The 19,285-nt window shown below is 39.0% G+C and overlaps 1 protein-coding gene across 1 annotated transcript in view; it reads right to left on the bottom strand.

Moving 5' to 3' along the window:
- OVCH1 (ovochymase 1) overlaps positions 1 to 19,285 on the bottom strand; it is a 60,965-nt gene that overhangs the window by 32,117 nt on the left and 9,563 nt on the right. Inside the window, exons 6-15 of the mRNA XM_065888191.1 lie at positions 18,419 to 18,559; positions 18,178 to 18,308; positions 17,352 to 17,442; positions 15,920 to 16,048; positions 15,649 to 15,831; positions 14,315 to 14,389; positions 13,051 to 13,231; positions 6,820 to 6,892; positions 6,196 to 6,391; positions 2,030 to 2,184 (exon numbers count right to left, since the gene is read on the bottom strand). Coding sequence (XP_065744263.1) covers positions 2,030 to 2,184; positions 6,196 to 6,391; positions 6,820 to 6,892; positions 13,051 to 13,231; positions 14,315 to 14,389; positions 15,649 to 15,831; positions 15,920 to 16,048; positions 17,352 to 17,442; positions 18,178 to 18,308; positions 18,419 to 18,559 — 1,355 coding nt within the window. The remainder of the gene's footprint in view (positions 1 to 2,029; positions 2,185 to 6,195; positions 6,392 to 6,819; positions 6,893 to 13,050; positions 13,232 to 14,314; positions 14,390 to 15,648; positions 15,832 to 15,919; positions 16,049 to 17,351; positions 17,443 to 18,177; positions 18,309 to 18,418; positions 18,560 to 19,285) is intronic.

Genomic DNA, 19,285 nt, shown 5'->3' with positions numbered 1-19,285 from the left:
GATAGAAATATTAGAGTCTGTTTCATCAAAGCAAGTTTCTGAAGTCACCCTTTTAGTAATTCAGTATTCTTTATAAAAGAAAGCTACCCACATCTAGTCAGAATCTCTCCTATTTTCCTTTCTTTGTAGTGGCTGTAAATTTGGTCACACTGCAGCGAAAGTGACAGCTGGATGTAGCTGAAATAAATATAGGTACCAACCGAGATTATGGTATTTGGGTCACCTCTGACATGGACCTATTTGCTCTCTTGATAGATTAAGCTCTTCCCTTAATGTTACATGCTGTTAAACATGACAGAGACAGCAGAGCCATTTGTAATTTTCTTGATGTGAAAAAGAAAGAAAAACCATCCCTCAAAAGGGGGAGAATGAACACATTAATTCAGAGCACTTTTCTATTGGATTTTTATAATATAACAGTAATGTCCTCTAGCAGATGGTATGAGTGCCCTTCCCATATTCCTTGGACCTTCCAGTCCATGCTGGCTGTGTGCCTGAGGGCCCTTGCCCTGTCCACCACAGCCATAAGGCCGCTCAGACTGCGGGAGATGCTCCCCTGCAGCCTCCCAACCGTGACTCTGGGGAAGCTCCCTCACCCCTCCAACGGGAGGGGATAAATATACTGCGTGTGTTTTGCATCACTGCCAGAGTTTCGCTGCAGGATTCAGCTCAGTCCCTCCCTGTGGTAGTTGGCTTCATAGCACATTAATAGCACATCAATAGATGGGCTGCCTTCCCTTCCCTGTACCACCTCCTCACATTTCTACCAGTGATATTTGTACTTTCTAAGCAGACTGTTGCCCTTGAATCCTCCTCTCAGAGTCTGCTTCTGAAGAATGCAAATTACAATATGCAACATAAAACAGAATTTGGGTAGTGCTTGACACAAGGAAAGGGTTTAACTACACTCAATTTATATTCAATGTTAAGAGGGGACCTCCTTCCTTCTCTCCTCATTTTTGCCAATGGAAAGACTTCTATCCAGATTAAAGCCCAGTTTTCTCCCCATAGAGGTGGTATCCATTGGTTTCTGTTTCTTCGTGGCCAGGGGGGTGGGGGGAGCGTTTGTGGGGAGGCAGGGGAGGACTATCAAAAAGCTGCAACTCAAGATTCATTCTTTCTTCCCTCTCTACTCTAGACCAATATGAAATGACACAACAATCTGGAGAAGTGTGTCTGCTCTACAGACCCCAACTTTCCCTTAGGCAGGCTGCCTCAAGTCCAGACTAGGTGTTCAAGGTGGGCTGCTTAGTGTTGGAAACACTTTTTGGTTGCATACCTAAGGCATATTCCTCAGTCGGCTTTGTGGATATTAAAGCTGGTGTTTTGTAATCCTTTTGCCCGTATCCTGTCTTTTTCCTAGTTGATTCTGAACTTGCCAATAGCATGCTTGTCCAACTGACGTGTGAATACATCTGCACAGCTTCGTGCCTTTAGGATATCACTAAAATTAAACTACTGCTTTGTGATTTGTCTTCCGCTGCATATGAAAACCATTTTTTCAAAGGTTCTCATTTTCTTCATGATTATTTTATTTTATTCTGTGATTGAAAATTAAGTGTGGGTACCCAGGAGTTTAGTAATAATTTGAAACAATAAAACTCTTAAGGCATAAGTAGGATACACTAATGTATAATCCGTATTTGCTCGTTCCCCTTTAACCAAAGCTTTAAGCATATCTGAACACATCTTCCCACCTGCAGAACACATCTTCCCACCTGCAGAACACATCTTCCCACCTTCCCACCTGGTGTTGCCCTCTCCTACCTTCTCATGGGCTCCTCTGTGTACCCACTTCCCCTCTGATTGATGGCTGCTTCTGTCTCTCTGCCATCTCAGCAAGTTTGGACTAAGTAATTCACTCTTCCTGTTGTCCTACTGGCTTTCGAGTAGGGGTGTGGCATGATGCTACACGCACAGGCCAAGATGCTTGTCTGTGGCTTTGAGAGTAGATTCTTCCTGTCTAAGGAGAATCTCCAACAGATGACAACTTCCTGTCTTCCCCTCTGCAAAATTAGAATCCTCTCACCTGACCCACATCTTTCCCTCCAGACGCTGCAGAGCCAGCACAGATCATCTTCTCTGTAATCCCTCCTGGATGGGCAGAATAGTAAGTGCGTTCGCAGACCTCTCTTTCTACCACAAGCACTTGAATCTGCTGTAAGCGACTCGCTAGGCCGCCATCTAAGAAATAGATTCAGAAAGAGAGCTTGTTAATGAAGTAAGCAACAAGTGGTGTTAAAGAAATATATTTAAGTTCAGACTTGCTCTACACCGACACAGCTGCCATCATTCGGTTTTGCCTAAGCTGATGCAGAATTCTGAATCCAAACACAGTGTTTTGTGCAGGACATCTTTATTTCCAGATGTGACATCTTGGTGAAGAAAATCCATTGGCAGGAGAAACAAGATCAGAAACACTTTTTTTTCTAGCTTAATTCTGATTTAAATTTTAGTGTTTCATAATGAGGTGGATAGACCTAGAGTCTGTCATGCAGAGTGAAGTAAGTCAGAAAGAGAAAGACAAATACCGTATGCTAACACATATATATGGAATTTAAGAAAAAAAAATGTCATGAAGAACCTAGGGGTAAGACAGGAATAAAGACACAGACCTACTGGAGAACGGACTTGAGGATATGGGGAGGGGGAATGGTGAGCTGTGACAAAGCGAGAGAGAGGCATGGACATATATACACTACCAAACGTAAGGTAGATAGCTAGTGGGAAGCAGCCGCATAGCACAGGGAGATCAGCTCGGTGCTGTGTGACCGCCTGGAGGGGTGGGATAGGGAGGGTGGGAGGGAGGGAGGTGCAAGAGGGAAGAGATATGGGAACATATGTATATGTATAACTGATTCACTTTGTTATAAAGCAGAAACTAACACACCATTGTAAAGCAATTATACCCCAATAAAGATGTTAAAAAATTTTTTAGTGTTTCAAATATTGCTATTAAGAATTCAGAAAGAGAAATTCAGTAAGATATGAATTGGTGTCACAGATAATTTGTATTATAAATATATATGTTTATATATTTTTACAGGTACAGTTGACCCTTGAACAACACAGGTTTGAACTGCACGGGTCCACTTATACTCAGATATTTTTCAATAGTAAATACTGCAGTACTACACGGTTTGTGGTATGTAGGGCTGACTATAAATGACACTTGAATTAACCCCCGCATTGTTCAAAGGTCAACTGTAAATATTTTACGTAAACATATTATAACTACATAACAATAATATATTTATATGATTTCCAATTGTAACAGGGAAGAGCCAAATCAGACTACATGTTGGATCTGTTTCTTTTACTTTAACCTTTGCTTTCTGCAGCTTTTGTTCACTGAAAGGATACTGTCTGTACATAATGGCCTGCCTCGGGGAACCCTGCCCCTCCGCCTGAATGTTAAAACAAAGTGCCTTTGTTTGGGGGAGCATCTGGACTCTGCCCACCTGTGGATGGCTACTAGAAAGAAGAAATTAACACATCCCCTCCCTGAGGCTGGCCATTCCAGGTGATATTAGCAAAACTTATGGCCATTTTACTTTACTTCCTCATCTCCTCCCCCTCTCTGTGCTATAAAAGAAACTGGCCAAACCTCATAAAATGGCTTTTCAGAGACACTAGTCTGCTGTCTTCTTGGTCTGTGGGCTTTTTGAATAAAGTATTCCTTGCCTCAATGCCTCATCTCTGATTTGTTGGACTGTCGTGTGGCGAACAGAGTGAGCTTGGACTTGGTAGCACTCATATAAAACAAAACCATATTTCTCTTGTTCCTTTATTATCACTGAGGCCTAATCTCAGCTCTAATTTAAGATGACACTGATGATGAACACTAAAGAATTTCTTCTCCCGCCTGGCCCTCAGGCAGGTCTATGTTAACACGTGTTCTGTGTGACTTATTCTATCACTTTAGATTTATGACTAATTAAAAAAAGGTAAGTTCAGTATTTGATAGCCCTATAGCTTTTTGAAAAAAATTAATAAAAATTACTTTACATTTATGTAAATCGTTCCTTAATATATTTATAAAGCTTTTTACTCTAAGCTATTAATACTCACAACAACATTGTGAGGTGGGCTGTCACACTAATCTCACACATGAAAAAGCCAGAGCTCTGAAGATTTAATCACACAGCACCTATGGGGCAGAACTAGGACCTAGCCTAGGTCCGACTCTAAATCTTATTTTTTTTAATGTAGTAATCTAATACATAGATAATTTAATGTATTTAAAATCCTCTTTTCAGGGACCATACCTAACAATGTTGCTTATTATCATGTCTCAAAATTGAGAACTTGTTTTCTCTCTGAGACTAAAAGACTGAATTCACCTTTTATAAAACTGTAACCACCTCCATCATCTGGTGGTCATGGAGTTGGTGAAGGTTGAAGATGTTAAAGAACAGGTACATTTATTCAAGGGCTTTGAGGCCAGTGAGTCAATAAAAATTTACTGTTTCCTCTATGCTAGGTAGATGCTGAGTCCTGGGGAGAGAGCAGTAAATTAGGCAGAGATCTGCCTTCAAGAGGCTCCCGCTCTAAGGGGTGGGATGTAGAAAATGATTCCGTAAAATATGTCAAGTCCATTTATGTGCAAGGAAATGATAAAACCAGGTTGTGCAGAGAGTGAAGGAAGGACAGTCCTGCTGCAAGAAAGGGGTCTGAGAAGATTTGAGTTGAGGATGGAGTAATGAGGAGGGGCTGTGAGAAGACTGGAATAGGAAACAAAGCACAGAGCTTGAGAAAGAAAGAAGACACAGGTCAGCCAACAAGGGGACAAAGGAGGAGCTGAGGCTGGAGAAGTATGGGGAGGTCCAATGCAGAGCCTTCAATGCTGGGCTAGGAGTTCAGATTGTATTCCAAATGTAACAAATAAGCCATTCAAGGTTTATCAGCTGAGCCACACTGATTTTAAATCCCACTTTTGATATTTATTAGCCATGGAATTTTAGCAAATTACTTAGACTTCAGGGCCATAATCTCCTCATTTGCAGAATGGGAGGATAAAATCTCCTCATATGGTGGTTGTGAAGATTTTAGGAAAATGCAATTTGGCTGCAGGTAGCACAGTAAGCTGAGAACATGAATACTGTATGAGGTCAAAGATATCTCACCTCCTTTAAGCTCACAGACTTTATCATTATTTTTTTTTTAATTGAAGTATATTTAATTTACAATGTTGTGTTAGTTCCTGGTGTATAGCAAAGTGATTCAGTTATATATATATATATATATATATATATATTCTTTTTCATTATAGTTTATATATAAACTATATATAGTTTATATATAAATTTTTCCATTATAGTTTATTACAACATATTGAATTTAGTTCCCTGTGCTATACAGTAGGACCTTGCTGTTTATCTATTTTATATATAGTAATGTATATATGTTAATCCCAAACTCTTAATTTATCCCTCCCCACCCCCTTTCCCCTTTGGTAACCATAAGTTTGTCTTCTACATCTGCAAGCTCACAGACTTTAAATGACATATAAACAGAAGGAAAATATAAAAGAAAATAACTTTATACAGTGAAAAGAAGCAGGACACAAACATCAACCCATTCAGATCTTTCAGTATTTCACTGTGGCTTTAAGAACTCTAGAATCTAGCCCAGGGGTCATCAAACCCCAGCCAACAGGCCAATTTCATGCCAGGCCCTAACCGAAACCTATTTATTACAAGCCTATTTATTACACCCCCAAGCCTATTTATTACAATCCATGAACTAATTATGATTTGTACATTTTTAAATGGTTGAAAGGAAAATCCAAAAAAGAATAACATTTTGTGACAAGATTATTGTATAAAATTTAAGACTCATGGACAAGTTATGTTGGAATACAGCCACATCCATTCTATAACATATGGTCCATGGCTGCTTGGTGCTACAATGGCAGATTTGAATAGCTGTGACAGAGACCACATGGCTTACAAGGCATAAAATACTTGTATCTGGCCTTTCACAGATCTAGCCTACCTATGATTAAGTCACCCTGATGGAAAAATATAAAACAGCTCATTCTCTAATTTGATGAGCTTTACAGCTACATAAAACATGGTTTCAATGTTTCAGAAGGAAGAAGGGCTAAAGCAGATACTACTTGATATCATTTCCATGACACATTCTCAAAACTCTCAACCAGCAGTGATGTTTACGCAAAAGTAAAATGTTTACCTTCACTAACACTTCCCCATCCAGTCACAACACAGATCTCAGAGGAAAACAGAGGCTCCGTGCTGTGTGGGAGACACACTGGCCTCACCACTGAGTTGAACTCCAGAGCAGAGCTCAGCTGTATTAGGGCGATGTCAGAATCAAAGGTCAGTCTGTCAAAGTCTTCGTGCACCACAATGTGTTTTGCCCTTCTCACCTGTATTGTTAGCAAGCAAGAGATTACAAGGCAAAGTCAATGAGTTGAACAACTTCCTTGTATACTGGTCCAAAATAATCTTAAATCTCTGCATTTCCACACATCAGTAATGAAGATGACTTTGTACTAAATTAAAAAGGGCAATCTCTGTTAATAATTTACAGGAGTCCATGCACCGCTTTCTGAGGACTGGTGGTCCTGGAAAAACCAGACTATGGTGGACCTGTGTACATGGACCTGAATTTGCACTTCTTGACTCACCTCACCTAATTTTCAGATTAAATGTGATCTTAAATGGTATCTTTAAATGTTAGTATAAATGATAAGTATACGAGGGCATTAGGGGATTAATAACTACATGTTTTAGCTAAATGTATTCCCTGGCATGTGAAAATTTAGGCGGAATAACCATTAAAACAATTTCTCACCTGCTCAGTTGGTTCCTTCAAGGTTCTGTCATGGTCTCCAGCAACAATGGTCCACAAGAGTGGATTATTTTTCCTGGAGAGAGAAGAACAACAAAAGTTTGTCATGAAAACACATTTTTCACCATTTGGTCTAACCCCTTCTGGCCCTACCAACATGCACTGTTCAGTTCAGTCAGGGACCACCCACTACCCTGTCTGGCACCTTTGTGTAACCAGCAATGCTACACTCTGCCTCCTGACCTACCTGAGGACAAGTTCCTAATTGTGTATCTTGCCCCCTTCTTTTGGCCATAAAATGTCTTTGGAGCCCTTATCAAATATCACCAAAGACTATTTTTAAGTTAAGAAGGAAAAAAGAAAAGTTAGAGCTTATTTTAATTTCATAGTGATATTAGGAATGCATGAAAAAAATTACCTTCATAATGAGGTAGATTCTGGTCCATGTTTTACTGTTAAAAGTATCCAAACATTATATTACAGGAACCAGAATTGATGAAACTCAGGTTAAAAAAGATTTGTCAATTCAAAAATAGGTAAAATTCACGTATAGTGTTAGAGGTCAGGGCACTGATTCCTTTTAGAGGGGTGATTATTGGGAGAGCCTCGAGGGGGGCCCCTATTTGTTTCTTGATCTGGGTGCTGGTTACATGGGTGTTTGCTTTGTGTAAATTCCTCTAACTGTACTAAAGATTTGCACACATTTGACATACTTCAAAAAGATGTTTAAAAATTTAAATGTACATCCATTAATTTGCCACATAAAGATCTCCAGGGCTCCCCTGGTGGCACAGTGGTTAAGAATCCACCTGCCAATGCAGGGGACATGGGTTTGAGCCCTGGTCCAGGAAGATCCCACATGCCGCGGAGCAACTAAGCCTGTGCTCCACAACTACTGAGCCTGCGCTCTAGAGCCCGCGAGCCACAACTGCTGAAGCCCACGTACCTAGAGCCTGTGCTCCACAACAAGAGAAGCCACCACAATGAGAAGCCCGCGTGCTGCAACGAAAAGTAGCCCCTGCTCACCGCAACTAGAGAAAGCCTGCGTGCAGCAATGAAGACCCAATGCAGCCAAAAATAAATAAATAAAATTTAAAAAAAGATCTTCAGTTGAAAAAATATCCAGGTAAAGAGTCTCTCAATTGCCAGAAGTACACTGTCACTTCAGCTCGGAGATTAAGTTTTCATTTTTCAAAACTGTTTCTTCAGTAAAATTTATTGAAATTATTTTTCAATACACTTTATTCAAAGGAGATGTTTCTTAATACACATAGGCATCTTCTCTCTAGTCATAACCATGCTCATTTCAATTTCTTGCATGATGAGTCTGACTCACTCATGTGTTTCAATGTGCCTCTATTAAGGGAACTAACTTAGGTAAAGTGCCTGGCAAGTACTCTACAGATGGTAAAGACTCCATAATGGTAGCCATTTATTATTATCATTGTTCTTATCTGTCATGCACTCTAATGGAAGGATCAACTTTATTCTCAAAGTCACCCTCTAAATCATTACTAACTTATTTCTTAAAGCTGTTACCAAGCTGTTGTCCTAGAATCATACCCCTCCCCTTGCCTTGAAAGGAAACCAATTGCTCGTATCTAAGTCTCGGGAGGAAGCTGCAAAGAGAAAAACAAGAACTGGTTAGACCCAACTAGGCTCAAGATGGCGGAAATTTGACTTCCACTAGACCTTGGACCTCATTATATGCTCATTGTAATACAATAGCTAAATGATGTACCCACCTGCACCATGACAGTTAATGGTTGCCATGACAACACTGGAAAAGCCCATACAAGAACTGAAAAGGAGTGCTGCATCAGTTCCAGGTCCAAACCACACCCTTGTTCTCTGATAAGTCATGAATATTCCTCCCACTCTTTCCAATTCCCTCCATTTTACTTCGACCCTCCTATATATATGGTGTCTCCACCAGAATTGGGTTAAGAAGTTGAATTTCGAACTAAATTCCCACTTCTCCATTCTTCTGCCATTGAACAAAGCTTCTGCTGTCCCAGTCTCAGCATTGGTTTCATGATTGGCTGTGTGAATCCGAGTGGAAAAAGAACCTCCCTGGCTGAGACAAGGGGTGTCCCGGCATGTGTCCAGGCGACCAATTTGATGACAAATTCATTCTACCTTTTTATACAGAGAATAGTGTCCACAATACAAAGAAATAATAAACATCATGGTAGAGTTGATAATGTAGCTCACAATCTCTAGTGAAGAAATTGTGCACAGTCATCAAATATCCTTTTATTTGGTAGAGAACACTGTAAAAAGTATATGACAACACAACGTACGCTTTATAAAGCAACAAAGCTTGAGATTTCTCCAATATGGGACAATAGCTGAAGGTATCAATTTATGAATTTCTCTAGCCTTTCTTCCCACTTGCCCATGATCAAGCTTCATTTCTTGTATCCTTATGGCCCCATCCCCAACGCAACAATGGGACATGTATCACTTACTGCAACAGGAGAAGAAAGAGTAACTGCTAAGTTACATAAAGGGGCTGAAATTGAAAAAAATGCTGATTTAGGTTTGAGACAGAAAGATTCCAACGCACAATTGCAAAGTGAGTTTAGTGCCCTAAAGTAAGTTAAAAATCCCACATGATCACGAAGACCAGAGTGGAGTCAGCAAAATAAGAACACACCAGGTTTTTCCTAAGGATAGAACAACATTACCCAGGAACTTGTTAGAAATACAGACTCTCCAACCCCACACCAGACTTTAAGTCAGAAACCCTCCAGGCAATTCTGATGTTTCCTAAAGTTTGAGAACTAATACTAAGGGTAACCAGTGCCAGGGACAGTAGTATATGGGAGGTGATACAGTGTTGCTGTCAGTCGTCCTTATTGTCTTTGGAACACTACCCAGCAATGCCAGCCAGCCTGGCACCTGGTGACCTTCAGCAAAAATGATGTCTATCTCGGCTCCCAGATTTTGCACACTTCCTCAACTGGCTCATCCCTCAGTGGATTTGGATACTCAGAAGCCCCCTTCTATGGAGGATGGAGTATAAGATTGATGTGTATACTTATGTATGGATGTGTATACATATATGGATGTGTATAAGATTGATGAAGCTGAGGCAGGGAGAAGCAAGTCCTTGAAGGAATCAGCTGAAGAGTTCCCTAAAGGCAAGGCATGAAGGGAACATACTACCTCGGTTATACCAGCATATCAAACGCTTCTGGGGTAAAGATCTATATAGTTCAAGCTTCAAAACAATATTTTTCTGGTCAAGTAAGTTAGGCAACTATGAAAAGTTAAAGAAAAAATGAGGTGCACAGACATTTTTCATATCAGTATAAATACAAGGCACAATGTTTTGTGCAAAAAATTATAAAATACTACAAAGTACATTTAATGTGCATAAACATTAATGGAAAATCAGATAATTAAAACATTTTAATATTGATTACTTCCAGAGAGGTGGAATGGATTAGTGAAATGGAGAAGGTAGTTTAGATTTTACCTGATAACTTTATTTAACTGCCTTTTAAAACAAACATTATTACTATTTTAATGAAATTTTACAAAGGAACCAAGAAGGTTCACTAATGATATTGGACACAAGTTCTTTTTGTGGTTAACTTAAATGGTTCACAAACATTCTTAGCTGACCCTGTTTATTAATCTCAATTGACTCATCAAGTTGAATATTCTACCTTGTGAAGAATGGTTTGCTGTGGTTGGTATCTTGCTGCAAGGAGTCATGGTCCATGACATTAATTCAGGAACAGACTAAACTATTTGACAAGGGAGTCTGCCAAAGCTTCTGCTGTGCCTCTGGTATCAATACTAATAGCTGTTTTCTCCAATGCATTAATTTTCACTAATTAGTCAGCTATAACTGAGGTTTTTCCATGGTACATAAAAATGCACTTTGATAGAATTCTTATAAAATGGCTTCTCCAAGGGCAGAAGGTGTTAGAATGAACCATGTGGTTACTGGATTGAGTTGGCAATATTCGCATGAACTCATGTTTACTTTAATATAGGTACAGATAGATAAATAGGTTTATATAAGTGAGTTATTATGCATACTTACATTTTCTAGCTCTTTCAGCTAAGAGGGCCTAGAAACAATAGCCCCCTAGTAGCAAGCAGGGTGCTCAGCACCCAGATCTTGACTTCTCATGCCATTCTCCAATAAAATGAACCAGGGCTCACGGGAGAAATGGCTGTTTCTAGGACTGAGAGGGGAATACATAAGATGAACCTGGAGCATCCTGTAGTGTCACAAAGGATGGGGGAATATCAAAAAGACAAGAAGCCACTCTGAAAGAACTCACAGTAGTCAAAGCTGGAACAATTTGAGCAATAAAATAAATATACAGTATTTATAAAAGTAAATATTTTCAAGTCCACACCGGTATAAATACATGATTTAATAAATAAAAGGAAGAGAAGAGGTAAATCTCCCATACAGAAGAATTTCAAATAATTTTTGTAGGAAGCTATGCACTCAAGAAGGTGGAGCTTAATGCCCAACTGTTTGAGTGTGGGCTACCCTTAGCCACTTGCTTCCAAAGAGTAAGTAAGGATGGGGGGAAGATGCACCTTTACAGTGGAGACACCTGGTAAACACTGCCTGGGCCAGTGATGGAGGTTAACGTCATCATTGAGAAGTCATGTTGACAGCTTGTACCCTTGATATGATGTGATAAGAAGAGCATGTTGCCTCTGTGTTCCTCCTCCCCCAAATCCATAATCCCAGTAAAACCATGAGAAAAACATCAGACGAACTCAAACTGAGGTACATTCTACAAAATACCAGATGAGTACTCCTAAATACTGTCCAGGTCATCAAAAACAAGGAAAGTCAGTGAGACTCAGAGCCAAGAGGAGGCGAAGGAGACAGGACAACTAAATGGACCTTGGTGTCCTGAATGGCAGAGGGAACAGCAACTACACAGACCTTGAGAAAGGAACAAGCACAGCATGTTTGAGGAAGGGTGTGGGTCCACCGGGGACAAGCAGGGGAGGGGTCAAGATGGAGTCAGGGACAGGGAAGTGTTCTGGACCTTGGCTGTACATTGGAATCATCTGGAGAGTATTTATTTATTTTGAAGTATAGTTGACTTACAATGTTGTGTAAATTTCTGCTGTACAGCAAAGTGATTCAGTTTTATATATATATATGTACATTTTAAAAAAATATTCTTTTCCATTATGGTTTATCATAGGATATTGAATATAGTTCTCTCTGCTGTACAGTAGGACCTTGTTGTTTATCCTCGGGAGTATTTAAATATACAGTGTCCAGAACCAACCCACAAGTGATTGCCTTAACTAGTCTGGACTGAAAATGAATTAATTACAGTTACACACATTCACATGATTTAATCTATATATGTTATAAAGATAAAAGCAAATCACAGAAGAATATAAACTATAGTTCTTTTACATTAATATCAAAACCAGGAAAAACAAGGTGATATACTGGTTTTAGGGATTCATAGATGTTAAAACGAAAAAAAAAAAGCAAAGGAATCATGAACACAAAATTTAGCATAGTGTTTACCTCTTTGGGAGGGGCACTAAGGGGTTTTGAAAGGAAAGTGTAAAGATCCTTCTTACGCTAGGTAGTAGGGACACAAATATACATTTACTAACTATTCTTTAGATTACATATGTATATTATATACAGTTTTTCATATCATGGCATAGTTTACAATTTAAAAACATGGAAAGTTCAGTGATCAAGGTGTGGATTATCCTACTGTGCTCTCCACTGTCGTGAACCATACTTTAAAAGGAACAAGGCTAAACCAATCCAGGGTAAGGTACATTGCATGGTGAGGCCTCTGGAATTACAAACAATAGAACAATGAGCATTTAGCTTAAGGATTAAGTTAAGGGCAATGTGAGAGGACTCTTGAAGTATAGGAAGGGCTGTTATGTGATAGAAGAAAGAGATTGAGTTCTTGTTTTCTGGAACTGCAGTAAATTTAGATCAATAAGTTTCTGCTACAGAGAAGCAGACTTGGACTTAACATAATCAGAGATCCCTATAAATGGGATGAACAATTTCAAGATTTGATTTGCTTTTTCCTCACTGACATTGTTTAAATAGAGGCTAGGTGGACCTGGGGCAGAAACACTGAAAGGAAGATTCATGCTTCAGAATTAGCCTGGATGATTTTAGAAGTTAGACAATTTTACTTATGTCCTAGGTATGGTACATAAATACATTAGTAAAATATCATCAGTCTCACTCACGATTGCACACAATGGGCTGCAGTCAGAATCCAAATAGAGCTGATGATGGTACCTCCACACTGGTGATTGCCTAGAAACCTCAAACCCACCTGCCATGGCCAGCAGTGGGGGCAGGCTTCTTCCCCTCCTGCAATTCTCCTGGAAAGCCACTGGGGACTAAATGGAGGGATGCCACAGACACCTACAGCAAAGGAGATCAAACTAATGACCCATCCAACTGAAATAATTAAGAACACACTCCTCCCCCAATGGCTTGCCATAGCCAACAGTAGTAATTCCCAAATACCAGATGAGTTTCATGAAGATATAGATTCCTAAGACCCATCTCTGTAGAATCTGACTTTAAAAGCTTGCCTAGGTGACTCTGCTAAGCAATCAGGTTTTTAGGTACTGGCCTAAAAAATTATATTTATTCATTCATTTAACAAATATTTATTTAGTGTTTGGTGTTGCCAGGCACTGTTCTAGACATTGGTGACATATCAATGAACAGCATACTGTAGACAAAAATCCTGGCCCTCATGGAACTTACATTCTAGTAGGAAAAGTCTGTTTATTAGCAAAGGATACAAGGTTCTTTATTATACATCCTTGTTTAATCTCTCTTTCTCATTGTATAAAACCATTTACCAATCCCCAAACATACCAAATTGGCTCAGACATCCAAATGCTGTTCTCTTGTCTGGAATACTGCTGTGACTCAGATCAAGTACTATCTTCTCCATGAAGTCTTCTCTGACTCCCCCGTAAGAGGCAGACAATTTCCCCTCTTTATAGCTCCCTGTGCAACTTTCTATTGATATTAAAACCCATCAACTAGAACATATGAAATACATGCATACAGAGCAATGAAAGTTCATAATATTTAACCAGACACTTAAGATTATAATGAAGTTAAGAGTTGCAAGTGTGTTAAAAAAATGCAAACAGAAAAGTTTTGTTTTCACCCTTTGCCCCCAAATGCAAAATCATATTAAACACAGAATTTAGGAAGATATTTTAAGTTTGCATAGGAATAAATGAGGACAAGGAATGCTCTCTGTACCTCTTTTTTCCTGTCATCAAGCTTATTTCTTCTTCCCTCTATCTATAAGTCTATACTCAAACCCAAACAGGGTTCTGGAAATTTCACGGGCTTAAATATAAAACTCATTCTTGCTCACTGTGAAGCTATATCAATGCAAGATGAGGCTTCTGTAAAGAGACATCTAGTTAGAGAAGAAAGGAAATTAAACAGATAAGAATCACATGGTCATCAACTCACCATATGGAATATCTTTTGTAGAAGATACAGCATTGGTTTTGGAAGATGATGTTGATCCAATTTTGTTTAAAGAATCTGCAGAGGAAAAAAATATTAATTGAAAATACTTAGAGTAGCCTATAGTAGCTGACCCTACTTGCTTACATGGTCAATCATGGAACCGCTCTTAGGTTGATCTAACTACTACTATCTTTCAAATATTATGCCAGATCCCATACATGTGATTTGGTCGTATATCTCTTAATATCCCTGTTGTACCCTTTTAAGCATTTCTTCCTTCCTTGGCTCCATGAAATTACTCTCCTGGTTTTTTAAAAATATATCTATGGTCATCTTTTCCCAATCTCAGTCTTTATTTCAGGATCCTATTTTTCATTCTGAAAGATATTCCACGAAAGGACTGTTCATAGCCCTATTTTTATTCATTTACATATATATGACTTCCAAATGTCCATCTTCGATCTAAATCTCCTTCCTGAATTCTGGATCTAGGACTGCTAGATCTAGGACTAATTCTAGGGCTGCTGGATACCTCCATCTGAATCTCCCACAAGCTCATAAAAATCCACATATCTCAAATGGAATCAATTGATTTTAACAGTCAAGATGCTCTTGTTATGTTTCTCTGTATCATTTAATGACTCCACAATCCATGCAGCCACTCAAGCTAGAATCCTGGAAATCATGCTGGAATTTTTCTTCTTCAAATATCTCCTTCCCCACAACATAACTAATCAAGCAATGCCAGAATAAATTCTTACCATGATTTCCTCACTACTCTCCTTGCGAGTGAGCTCACCCCTGACCTCTAATGCCATCTTCTACATTACCACTAAGGTTTGAATTCTGGCTCCACCTTGTGTCAGCTATGCACCTTGGGGAAAGTTATTGAACTCCTAAGCCTCTGTTCTCTCATCTGTGAAAAGGGGAACAGTATACAAACCTCTTAGGTTTGTACTGAGGAATAAATGTAATAATACATGTGAAATGCTTAGTCCATACCTGGTACAGGGTGAGTAATCAATAAATGTTAACTAGATATGCTGTCACTGTGGTACCGAACATTTAATATCCTGTGTCCCTCATGATCTAACTCTCGCCTTTTTTATCATTCCCTCCAAAACTCCAACAAAATTGAGGTATTTGTAGATTTCTGTACAACATCCATGCTCTTTCACATTAGGGTCTTTGCATATGATATCCCTTTTGTCTGAGTAAAGGCTACTTTATTTTCTAGAATGACTAAAATCATACTAATCCTTCAAAGCCCTCAAACATCCCCAAACAGAGCCAATCTCATTTCTGAGTTACACTCTCAAATCTGAATTATCTACTTTTCATATAAGGTGCTTGGAATCTTTTTTGATCATCTAGTGGACACAGTTTCTTGGTATCATCTGAAGTACTTCTTAAAGCACAGGTTCCAGGGCCCCATTCCACATCTACAGAATCAAAATCTTTGGGGGTGGGCCCAGGAATCTGCATTTTAATTTTGCTACCTAGGTGATTCAAGCACCCTAAATTTAGATAAACATGGTTAAATTATCTTCCTTATAACCATTTTCATAAGCAAAATATCACAATCATACAAGTGCTTATACTCACCTGAGGGTAAAACGCTGAATCTAGCCTTGAAGCGTTGGAAATTCTTTTCACCATCACTTTTAAAAGGAATCACCATCATATTACCAGGACTGAATACCCGAGTGGCGTTCAAGATTTCACAAAGCTTGGCTGTAAAAGTTTTAGGGAACTTTGCTTTATAGTTACAAAAAATTAAAAATCAGAAAACAGAGGTAAAATATCATCCAATTAATTTTCTTCCGAAAGGTTTTGTTTTCTCCAACTTTGCTTTGTACCCTTCCATTTCATGTGGGAATCAAACACTAGTTTCAAGATAACAATGTACTATAATTTTATCTCACAGGAAAAACTCTATAGATAGGGCAAGATTATCTGACTTTTAGTATGCATAGAAACCTCAGTTGACTGTTAATTTATAGACAACGAGAAGAGGTGAATTAAAGAAAATCCCAGGGGCTTCCCTGGCACAGTGGTTGAGAGTCCGCCTGCCGATGCAGGGGATGCAGGTTCGTGTCCCGGTCCGGGAACAATATGCCGTGGAGCGGCTGGGCCCGTGAGCCATGGCCGCTGAGCCTGCACGTCCAGAGCCTGTGCTCCGCAACGGGAGAGGCCGCAGCAGTGAGAGACCCGCGTATCGCAAAAAAAAATAAATAAAATAAAAAAAAAAAAAAAGAAAATCCCAAACTTGGTATTCCCCCTTCCAAACTGAGCATGGCTACACTTTATGTGATAGGTAACACATCTGAAATCTGCTTCACCTAAACCCCACTCTATATGGGTCCCGATCTGCTGCATTCAGGAATTGGGCTCCCTTCACCTGCCCTGATTATCCAAATAAACATTCCAAAGTTATCTATATTCCTGGTCTCCAACCCACACTACACCTAGCTGAGGGACACATAGTAGGTGTTAAGGATGTGGTAACATGGTCAGAACGGATAATTTTTCATACGCAGTAAATTGGTAGGTCAAAGCTGAAAGTATATTTGAAGAATTTAGTTCAAAATTTAACTTTTAGGGCTCATGTAGAAATTATAGCTTTGAATAATCTTTGAATAATCTTTTTTTGGTTACTTTTCTTGGACATAAAAATGAATATATCAGCAATTGAAGGGATTAATACAGAAAAAAATGTTTAAAATTTTACCTTAAATCTCTGCCAAAAATTTACTCAGTGTTAACATTTTCTTTTTTCCCTGGGACCTCCTTTTCACCTTCCAAATATTCTGAAACATTCTTCAAATTTTGCATGTTTCTATTAAAAAACTTTACTGGTAAATCAGTTGCAGTGATAGATTTTAAAGCTAAAGTTTTATGGCATCATGAGTTTCCAGTATAAGAAATTCGTATCCCCACTCTACCTCACGGTATCCAAGGAAGCCAGCCAATGCTCCAACTACTCTGGTTTGTCTCATACTTTTCAGATTAAATTTAAAGGACAGAATGTTACCACCCAACCCATGTTCCTCTTCAGGATCACCATAAATCACAACAGCATGAGTACCATTTTGGTTAAATTCAATACTAAGGTCTTCATATGTCAGCTGTACAAATTATAAACATAACCAGAGAAGTGGTCAAAGAGAAGATACAAACTTTTAAAGTTTCCCTCTATACGTTAAAGAGCTCTCAGTCACACCCTCATATCCCGTTGGTAGAAGGGTAAACAACTGCAGCCTCTTTGGAGGGCAATTACTACCAGATTTAAAGACACAAACCCTTTGACCCAGTGAGTCCACTTCCGGGAATTACATACATCCACATTGTCCAAAAACAGTGACACAGGAACATACCAGCATTGCTGGCATGGGCAAAGACTGGCAACTCACTAGAAGTCTGTTAATAGGGAACTGGTGTAAGAAGTTAAGGGACATCACACAATATAATTTAATGCAGTTGTTGTAAAGAAGCCCTCTGGGCTTATCTAGAAAGATCCCTGAGATATTTTTAAGTAGAGAAAGCACTGCCAAGCAATAGGAATATATACATGTTTGTAAATGCTCAGAATCTCTCTCTATGGATATTCCAGAAACTTATCAGTGTTTGATTTCAGGAAGTAGGATGCGAGTTAGATAAGTAGGAGACTTACTTTTTGTTTTAGTCTCTTTTAAACTGCTAAAACATTTTAAACTACATACAAAGATCCCCTTTTAGAGTTAAAAAAAAAAGCAAATAGAAGATCTTAATCATATGACAATTTAACAGTCCTGATGAAGCAAGTTCTGCTAAACACACACAGCTAATTTCTTGATGAAGTAAAGGCCTCCTTAGTTGCTTGCCTTTATAGTGTGTTTCTCTGGAGCATGAATCAACCAGTGACACCCTACATTCCTGGGATACAGGTGAGGATAGCCGGCAGAGTGAATTATCCCTTCCACCACCAGCACAGCCCCACTCCCACATCCTGAACCTATGGAAGTGTTGCGGAAATCCTAGGTGAATAGCCAAAGGCATTCCCTCTTCCTCACCCTCATATCACAGAAAAACAGCAGGGAATTGCATGCCTGATTTAATACCTACCTGCTTCTGAGTTCTTCCGTATAGCAGTAAAGGTAAGCTCAAAGCTGCTGCCACTGTTGTCTGTATCAGAAACAAAGGTAACTGTGGCCTCATTGGTCTCTGTCAGCAATGGTGAGGGCAATATATTTCCACAGACCTTACCTTAAAAGCAAAAGAAATTGAAACAAGATTATTGAAAAATGATGGAAACAAACTTAGACACGTGCTTTTCTGATACTACCTTCCATGAACTCTCAGTTCTAAATACACCAAAGTATACAGTAGTCTCTTTAATTCATTCTACACTCTGCTTCAATAATTTATACTCCATTTACTTCCTCATACCCAATCTCACATGTCCAAATTCTACTCATCCTTCAGGGTATAACTCAAAGTCCAGCTCTCCATAGACATTCCCTGACAACCAATGGAAACGAGAGCTTTTCTGAACCCCACAGCACATATCCTACTCTACGTCATTTCCTACTTTGTGGTACACCTTTATTTACTTCACCAAACTGCAAGCTCAGTAGGGCAGAGACTGCTTTTACTCTGTATACATCCAGTACTTGGTATGATATCTGGTTTAATGATTGGTTTAAAGAATGATTACTGGGTAAAAAGGCCTGAAGCATGAAATCATTTAGTCAATAAATATTATAACCCTTAGCACAATACCTTGACTATAGCATTCTGTCAAATATTTCTGAAGAAATATTTATCCTAATCGTTGCCCATATGGAGACCTAGAGACCGAGGTCTATGCCAGCTCCAGAGACCTTCTATCACGCTTAACACATAATATTTCAATTAAAGTAAATATATCAGTTATGCTTACATAGCTTATAAGAGGTATTCAATAAAAGAAATGAAATGACATGAAATTAC

This window comes from Phocoena phocoena, chromosome 11 (genome assembly GCF_963924675.1).
Source record: "Phocoena phocoena chromosome 11, mPhoPho1.1, whole genome shotgun sequence".
Classification (NCBI taxonomy): Eukaryota; Metazoa; Chordata; class Mammalia; order Artiodactyla; family Phocoenidae; genus Phocoena; species Phocoena phocoena.
Note: the sequence above shows the minus strand (reverse complement) of the source record. Positions and strands in the feature narration are given on the sequence as shown.